The 10006-nt window shown below is 31.4% G+C and overlaps 1 protein-coding gene across 1 annotated transcript; it reads right to left on the reverse strand.

The window, feature by feature from the left end:
* Positions 1–1686: 1686 nt before the first annotated feature.
* On the reverse strand, positions 1687–4160 carry LOC110813066 (small ribosomal subunit protein eS4x). Its single transcript, XM_022040061.2, has 5 exons — positions 4020–4160; positions 3166–3243; positions 2893–3073; positions 2485–2582; positions 1687–2388 (listed from the first exon to the last, which is right to left on the reverse strand). Exons 1-5 carry the CDS (start codon positions 4020–4022, stop codon positions 1960–1962), a joined length of 789 nt encoding a protein of 262 aa, XP_021895753.1. The 5' UTR covers positions 4023–4160; the 3' UTR covers positions 1687–1959.
* Between the last annotated feature and the right edge of the window lie 5846 nt (positions 4161–10006).

Raw genomic sequence — 10006 nt, forward strand, 5'->3', positions numbered from 1 at the left:
AAAGTATTATAATCATATTTTATATTATAATTAGGTAATTTTCAGTGGCATAAGATCTAAGCTATTCACAAAAAGCCTAAATTAAAATATGAAGAAGAAAATAAAAAGTTGTGTTAAAATTCATTCATAAAAGAATTTCCCAAATATTTCTATACGGTGTCGTTTTCTAAACTCTTCTTCCTATAATAGGAAGGCAAAAACATATCTATCAGAGCCAGGTTTCGATCCTGGGACCTGTGGGTTATGGGCCCACCACGCTTCCGCTGCACCACTCTGATTTGCTGATTACTAGCACCTTTTGAAATTTAAAATTTTTAGTACGACACAAATACTAAATAATTTTAAAATTCACAAATAATATGTTTGACGTTCAAAATAAAAGGAAAAATGACCATACTGATCTACAATTTGCTCGTTATCACTTTTGGTAACAAGTTTGAATTTTGTCTATTTGGCAAACTAGTCATCAAAACTTGTTATATTTAGTTCATAATATTTTTTTTAATAATAATTTAATTTTTTGTACTTTGTATTTATTTGAAATATTTATTTTTTTAATCTTTTAAAAGGAAAAATTAAAATTATTGCCTCATAATATTTTTATTAATTTACTTAATTACTTAAAATTATCTTCTAAGGTGTACAATATTATTAATCAAATCCAGCTTATTTGGTTTGATAATCAAATATATATATATACGTATATATATGTGTGCGTGGAGTTCAATTAAATTATGATATATCTATATATATACAACTGTTATAGCAAATGAATTTATGGGGGAAAAAAAATTATTCTATAAGGATTACATTTTTTTTAATTAAATAACCGCAAGAGATTGAAAATTCAACTTAATTTCTTTAAATTAAAAAATATATTTAGTTTTTTAAAAAATAATGATCTAATATTTCCATAAAACTAGATACACTTTTTTTTAATTTTTTCAATAAAAATACATTTTTTAAATTATTTCTATTCACAAAACGTGAATCTTTAGATATTTGTTTATGTATAGACTAATTAAGTTTGAAACAATGATAGAGAAATTTGTAATCCATCCTTAAAAACCTAATACATAATACTTTAACCATACCTTTTACCAGTGAATCCACAAGCACATAGTACACTACTCGTAAAATTAAATTCATCCAAATGCATACGTACATATTTCCAATACATACACATGTAGATACAGATAGACCTTTGTTATGCTTTTCTTCTTTATAAGTATAAAATTGAACTGACACAAACCCATTAATAAACTAAATTTTTTACTTCTACTAAATCAAATATTATTCCCATCAACCTTAAAATAAAATTTAGCCAACTGCCAATACCAATTTTGTCAACTGAATTGGAACAGTATAGGTAGCCCAATGCACATATATATATTTGTATATTCTAATGTACATTAAGCACGCAACTACAATTGTTGTATAATTATCAAAAATAAACACAGAGAAATATGAACTAACTCTAAGTTCAGCATGTATCATTTTACAAAAGATTTCATTTATAAAAAGTTATTCTTTTAATTATACTCAAGCCGATAGGAGAATAACAATTTTTAACAATTGAATGTCAATGTTTAAATAGTACTAGTTTCAAAATTTTATAATACAAAAGGTTAAATACTGATTCTAACAACTAAAATGTGGCGAGGGGTTTAAAAATGACTCAAGGACTAGCACAATTTCAAAAGACTGTAATTAGCATCGAAACTCTATATAAGTAACTCAGATCACATCACCAACATTTAGATGTATATAAAGTCTTTCTAACATAAATTTAAAGGCAGCTAAATGAAAAAGCATCCAACCATCTTTATCCTAAAAACAATAACTCAAATCACAGCAAAACAAATCCTCGAATCGCAGCTTAAATTGGAAGCATCCAAACAGGTATTAATCCACAAAATGAAAGTACCTCAAAACATGGGCTCAAAATTTATCATCAGATTAGGCAGCCTGTTGAGCAGCAAGCCTCTTCCTAGACTCCTCGATGATTGATAATTTTATACCCTTGCCCTTTGGAAGGGACACCCATGGCTTTGCTCCTTTACCAATTGTAAACACATTACCCATTCGCGTGGCAAACTCATGACCAACTGCATCTTGAACATGGATGGTCTCAAAGCTACCCTTATGTTTCTCTCTGTTCTTGATGACTCCAACACGCCCTCTGTTCCTTCCGCCAGTCACCATCACAACATTCCCAACATCAAACTTGATGAAGTCAACAATCTTGTTAGTCTCCAAGTCAAGTTTAATAGTATCATTGGCCTTGATAAGGGGGTCAGGGTAGCGGATGGTACGACCATCATAGGTGTTGAGGTAGGGGATACCTTTCTGGCCAAACTGTACCGATCGAACCTTGCAAAGCTTGAACTGCAGAAAATAAACTTCAACAAGTGAGGAAATACATATTCTCAGAAAAAAATAATAAAGTCGATGCTTGATTAAAATCAGCTAATAATAGACAACCTTTGCCTCTTCATCTCTGATGGTGTGAAGACGGAAGCGTCCCTTGGTATCATATAAGAGACGGAAGTTCTCATTTGTCTTGGGAATTGACACAACATCTGGCCACAAAAGGCATAAAGATGCATCACGGACATGAATAAGAATAGAAAAAGGTCATAGTCCTGCAACTCAGACTTGAAACCTTGACTGTTAATCTAGCCATGACCACTTGCCCTCAACATATTATCTACCTCAATGACATAATAGATTAATTAACTTGTATCTATAACAAATGATTTCAATAATTTCGGATGGACTTCATGGTTTCACTATAAACCCTGAAAGTAAAATGCCATGGAGATCATTCCGGGGCAAGAAGTCACAAGTAACATAAGAATGGGGCAAACTAAAAAAGTTTCACAAACATACCCATGAAACCAGCAGGATACGTTTTATCAGTCCTAACTTTTCCATCAACAAGAACATGTCGTTGCATCAGGATAGCAATGACTTCCCGGTAAGTAAGTGCATATTTGAGCCTGTTCCTCAGGATAAGAATCAAGGGAAGGCATTCTCTGGACTTGTGTGGACCAGATGATGGCTTGGGTGCCTGGACAGGAGTGTGATAATAGCATGAGAATGATTAAAAAAAAACAATGAGACAAACTGTGAAGGAACAAAAATTGAAATGAGATTACATACAAATGCACCACCGAGCTTGTCAAGCATCCAGTGCTTTGGGGCATTAAGCCTCTTCAAATGTTTCTTCAGCCCTCTCGCCTGTAACAGACCAAAGACACATAGGTCAAAAACCAACAGAAGTATAAACAAATAATTAAATAAATAAAAGGAAAAGGAAACAAAATTTCTCTATGCAGCAAAGAAAACAGACCCTAAAACAACCTTTGAGGTTCTAAAACATAAACCTGCCCTTCCACTTCTACATTATCCTCAGCTCAAAAAATAAAGTTCTTAAACAAATAAAACCACACTAATAATATCAGATGTTCTTCATTTGCCATCTACATAACGCCATGGAACTATTTTACATATATGATTACTTTTATAGCAAGTCAACAATCTTCAACTCTCATTAAAATTGTACCTCCGTCTATATATATATCTCAGTACTCTGATTCATCAGAAACGTTTGCTTAGATAAATTATGAATTAATTACAGTTCAGAACAAGGAAAATCAGACTGATTGCATGCCGATCCATGTCTGTTGTCCATGAGATACTAATGACACATTAAGTAGGAAGGACTATTGCATTCGAGGTTTACGCAAACTATCAAATAAGATATAGCGTCTCAGTTTCCCAGTTCGTCTTAGACGCCATAGATACATTCCAGTTGTATCAAAACCAGATCAACTATCAAGCGAAAACAAGAAAATCTCGTCCTCGTATGAACAAATTACGTGAGAAACCTCAGAAAACCAACGATTCAACGAAGTAACAAGAACTAAATAAAATGAAAAGATAATAATAAGAAAATCAGATGTTCAGATCCAGATAAAAGTTGCAAGAGTGAGAGAGAAAAGAAGAAACGTAACCATTTTTCCAGCTGTTTTTACTCCTCTTCAAATCTCCTCCCCAATAGCCTCTCGACCTGGCTGCCGCCAATTCCTTCTATCACGCAGGAGGTTAGGGTTTTAGGGTGAGGACTCGTAGTTGTGAAGGCAATTGTAGAGTACGAAAATACCTCTCTCAAAGAGTTCGTCATAACACCAGGAAACCCTAACTGGGCCGCGCAAAGCTTATACATGTAAAAATAAGCGCATTGAACCGGGCCGGAAACTTTAATGGACTAATCATGTTGGGCCGAAGCTTAACAAATTTCTTTAGTTTTTCTATTCCGTGTCGAGCCGGGTTCGTGCCATATCCAATGGTAATTATTATTATTTTTTGTTTTAATTTCATTTTTAATTTTATTATAACATTATTATTATTATTTAATTATTTTATATCAAGTTTTAATTTTTTAGATTCAATACATATGATTTAATTAAGTAATATAATGTATTTACATTTTAAAAAAGACAGTTAAATAGATTAAATTAGACTAATAAGAATTAAAAATTAAAAAAAAAATAAAAAACTTAAAAATTCGTATTTATTGAAGAAATACACAAAAAAAACTTCCTCAGTGCTCGTCTAGTGGGCATTATGTATTTTAGTAACTCATTTACTGATTGATTGGTGAAACCAAAATTTATAAGTGTGAAATTGAACATAAATCAAATTAATTCAATTATATACATAAAAATGTGTAAATAATAAATAAGTTCTATACATTAAATAACTAATATTTAAAAATTAATTTTTAAAAAAAAAATCACGACATAATATTATGCTGTTGTGAAATAATTAAGAACAAAATTTCGTAAATGAATCAATCTGACCCAAAATATAGTAACTCGATTCGATATGATTTTTTTTTTTGTTAAAAGACAGATTTGTCACGTCTAATTTATCTTTATTCGTTCGAAATCTATATATATAACGAGAATAAAAACTCAAATGGAACCTATATGTATCACGAGGATAAAAACTCATTTAGTGTTTTCTTTATTTTGAAAATCTTGAATTAGTAAAAGGCATTGACTTTGTTAATTGGAGGGGCATCTAAAAAATGATGCCAATTTTGGAATAAATTTGAATTGAAGAATAAACAAAAGATTTTGTGCCTTTTTTTTTCTTCTTTTTTTTTTCTCTTTTTTATTAGTTGTAAGGTCAAAGCCTATGACCAAAAAAAGAACTCATACAAAAGTCAGAGAGGTCACTATAAAAAATGATATAAAATATATAAACATATATATATATATATCTTTAAGAAATGAAATCTCACACTAAGTAAAAAAGATATAAAATTTTTCTTTTTTCAAAACATAAAATTGTAAAATTACAAGAATTCAAATTACCATGCCATTTATTTCTATCCATTTTCAGACTTCTTTTGATTAGTTTGTCAGCAGCCCAATTACAGCTCTCTATTATTTGACAGTGCCCATAAAAGAAAATTCAGAAAATGGGTAAATTATCAGAGGCCATGCATAATATATATATATATACATATATTATCTTGTTTGGTATGGAATCCCTGATCATAATTCATATCAGGATATGCAAGTTGGCTGCAGCTTCAATTCCTTACCAAATATAATAATAGGTGAACGAATTAGAAATTTCTATAAACATAATTTATTTACTTTAAATTTTATTTTTTCTAAATCCTTAATAAAACTTTAGATAAATTAAATATACCTGTAATTTCTTCTAATTTATACACATGGCAATACTATCTTTACCCATTAGTTATAGTGGTCATGGACATATCTACCTATCACTATCACAATTTTACATTCTTTTTTTAGAGAGATATATGTATTTATATATAAAAGAATAATGATTATACAAAGAGATATCATGGGGGTCCCTTCATTTTTGAAAAAAGAGAATATATTCGATTATGGGCAAAGACCCAAATATGAGCATTGAATTGTTGATTTATAGAAGATAAGCAGAAACATTATTATCCATCATGACCAGGTGCAATGAGTTTTCAAATTAAGAAAATATATAAATTATCCAAAATTATATATTGGGTTACTTGTATTATGGGAATCTAATGTATGTATTCTGTTTTCTGGCGGACTATAAATAGAGATCTTGGAAGATAGAGTTGGCATCCTCTAGCCTAGCAATAGATAGATGAAGAAGAAGAAGAAGAAGAAGAAGAAGAAGAGGGGTCTAAGATGAAGATAAGAGTCTTGTTTGGTAGCCAAGAATGACTTGCCTGCAGCCTCTTTTCAAGTGTACATATTTTGACTCCATTTATTTGTCAAAAACAAACACGGCACTACTTGTTGAGATCCAGGCAGGCAGTCATCTTGGCTAACTTGACAGGCTCTTTTCTTTCATGTTAGGCCTTCTCTTCTTCATGCTATATTCATTATAATATACATATGTATATATATATATATATCTACATTATCCGAACAAGACACATACAAACACACACACACACACACACACATATATGTATGTTGATGGAGCTTATAAGTTAATAAAGGGCTAGCTCATTTGAGGAAGGGAGGCCTTACATGAAGGTGAGAGTCTTTGTCTGGTAGCCAAGGATGACTTGCCTGCGTCCCAAACTATGAGGTTTTTCATGGATGTTATACATATACATAATATGCATATATATATATAGAGAGAGAGAGAGAATATATATATACATATACTTAAAGAAGGAGAGAGAGAGAGAGAGGCGTCTTGTTTGTGTTCTCAGGCAGTCTACTTGGCTAAGCTGACAGGCTCTCCTCTCTCATGTTAGGCCCTTCTCTTCTTCCCTCTCAAATCCCCTTTTTATTTAACGGTGAGGTATATAATAGATCAGTTCAAGTTCTTTTACTATCTACAATAATATAATATATCTCATGCATGCATATTCTTATAAGAGCAACTATGTATTTATATTGATATGTGTATGTATATATACATATATGCGTATGTATATATGTGGCCGTTGAAAAATGCATTATATAAACTAGCTTAGCTGGTCAATATAAATGTGATAATGAGTCCAAATATCACCTTCTATATCAACAAATTAATATTCCGGTCCAGAATTTAACTCGAAATTAATTTTAACATTAAAAATATATAAAAATTTAATTTAGAAATTAATAAATTTTAATTTAGTATGGAATTGTTGACAAAATAAATTGATGATCAAATTAAAAATAATTTTTGAAAAAAAAGGATAAAAATTTGTGTTCGAATAATATTTTTGAAAAAAAAAATAAAAAATTGAGAGTCAAAACGCAATTAAAAAAAATTTACTACGTAAGACAACACAGTCAGCAGTTTCAACGATTCAGAGCGCACCGCGTGGCAAGGTACACTGACTTTGTGCCACACGGGAGACCATGCTGCCGATTTACATGCCCGCGATCGGATGACTCGGAAGAATTTCTGCGTTCGTGGACGGTCCAGATCTGTTCCCTCCTCAAGCGTGATCGGACGGTTGCGATTAAACGCAATGAACTGTTCAGATTCGCTCCCTCTTTAAACGCGATTGGACGATCGATATTAAATCGCGATGAACGGTCTAAATTTATTTCATCTTTTAAATGCGATCGGATGATCGAGATCAAACGTGATAAGTGGCTCAGATTAATGCGAAATGGGTATAAATATTTCGCATCACACATAATCCAAACCCTACATGTTAGCCTCATGTTGGAGAAGAAGAACCAGTCGCCGGAGAAGGGAGCCGACAGTCGCCCACCGCTGCGCCGGAGCCAACTTTGACTGCTAAAAAATGTAAAAATTCTTATATCCGCTCGAAATTTGATTCTAAGCACTCCCATGGTAGAATAGGAGCAAAAAGAACGACGGGTGAGCCAGAAATTGCAGGTAAAGTCTGGCGGTGATGCGGCGGACAAAATCCGCAATCTCATCCGATGAGCCCCTTCCCGTTTTTTGTTTTGTGCGACTTTTTCACCATTGTGTTCACCGTTATGTTTTATATAGGTTGACTAAAGAAAAATACTCAGTCGCGAAGGTGAGCCGGCAGAGCCGCATCATCAAAAAATCCTACCACCGGTAGATTTCTATTTTTTGACTTTTTTCAGCTAATCGAGGCCCCATAACGTATTTTCTCACACATATGAGTGTAAAATAGACCGAAACCAGTCAAAACTGGCCAAAAACGGCTAAGCCGAGGCAAACTGCCACCACGGGCGGCAGTACTATCATGCCGGAATCCCCAAATTGGCCGAAAAATAATTTTTAATACTGATTTTGGATTTTTGAATATTTTTATGTACGTAAAACGTATTTTAATCTCCACAGAAAAATTCAAGAAACTTGGGGATTGTCAATAGGTATAGTAGAAAGTTCGATATTTCGAATACTAATTTGGGTAAGAATCTTTCATCTTATTCTCTGTTATAGAATTGAAGGTTAATAATCGATAATATGGTATTTGTGTAATTTAGAAAGCTTTGAGAATAATTACAGGTTACTAATAAAGGTAGAACCGGTTAGTTATTTATTTGTTTGTCTTGTGTAACTGATTATTTGTTTTTACAGTTTCAAACACATGAGAATATATTGAAATGGTTAAATGATTCTATTATGCTTCTTTAATGTATATTTATTGATTGTCTTGCATGATTTATAGTTAATTTATGAAATTGAAAATTATTATGCAAACGAAAAATTGTTTGGTCATGTGAATTAATGAATGGTAGTTTTACTATATATTCTGGGAGATGGTAGACAGACCAGGTACATTGAAAACTCTACTGTAAATGTTGCCTCAATCCGGACGGGGTATCGAGAAATGATATTTTTGGCGCTCACATCAGACGGGGTATCGATGGATAGTATATTTTAGCGTTCATAACAGACGAGATATGGAGATGACCAGTTAGTTGATAATATTAGATATTGATTCACGCGTAGTGAGACATTCCTATGGACTCCCAAAGATATTAGTAAGTAAATAAAAAGGAAAAGTTGTTGTTTTTGTTCACTTGAATATGAGATTAAAATATTATTTGAGTTATTGTCTCTATAGGTCGATTTTAAAAATCTTGCAACGGTAAATATATCTAATAAATGGTTTTGTTTATAATAAATGAATTTACTTAAATCAAAAACTCCATTGGTTGTTTTTATGATTTTTACCAATCTTCAGTTTCTGTATGGATGAGCAGTATGATATTCTTATTAGGGTAGTGTACCTCACCCTTTTATTAATTATTTTAAATCAAGAGGATCAAGACCCAGATCCTAATCAACAAGAGGGTTGTGAATAGTTCACCACCTGAACTCCCTTCAAAAGTTAGTGAATGTCATCCTAGAATGCTCAGTATATTGTCTTTTCTTTATTTCTTTAATTTTCGTTTGTTCTTTTAGAATTGACATTCTCGTAACTCTATTGGGCTTTCTAAATTATTTTCTAAAGAATGTAAATCCTAAACTCTATTATTTCGCTTCCGCATTTAATTTATGACTTTATTTTCTTTTAAGTTCCAAACTTTTTATAAAATATATACATTAATGTTTCTACATTAGCATTATTATTATCAACTCCCCAAAAATTATGTCAATTTCTTTTGAGATTATAGTTTAAATTATAAATAGAAACTCAAACTTAGATAATTTTATAAAAAAAAAATTCAAAAACATAATTTGAAGTCATCATGTATATATTGATTATAAGTAATTTGGTTTATTTCAATTTATAAGAAAGTAAAATAATTTGTGTGATCACTAATTTTTAAGGACTTTTTCATGAATGCAAGAATAAAGAACTATCACATCAAATAGGATGATTTTTGCCCTAAATCTCACATGACTAGTGAGAATATTTTGCATGTTAGTGGATATTGTTATATATTAAAACATATAGATAAATATGTAATTGATAATAAATTTACTAATACATTTTTTCTTTTTTTTTGTCAAGTGAAACTTGCTCAAATAAGTAAGTATATATGACACTATAAGCTGGAGATCCATTTTT

The sequence above is a fragment of the Carica papaya genome, chromosome 1, assembly GCF_054855325.1.
Source record: "Carica papaya isolate Zhongbai chromosome 1, ASM5485532v1, whole genome shotgun sequence".
NCBI lineage: Eukaryota > Viridiplantae > Streptophyta > Magnoliopsida > Brassicales > Caricaceae > Carica > Carica papaya.

Excerpts from the sequence above, each read along its gene's own strand:
- LOC110813066 (XM_022040061.2), bottom strand. Across the intron at positions 3,074-3,165 it reads ACAAGCTCGGTGGTGCATTT|GCACCCAAGCCATCATCTGG; the intron begins GTATGTAATCTC and ends ACTCCTGTCCAG. Across the intron at positions 2,583-2,892 it reads GTATCCTGCTGGTTTCATGG|ATGTTGTGTCAATTCCCAAG; the intron begins GTATGTTTGTGA and ends TTTTGTGGCCAG.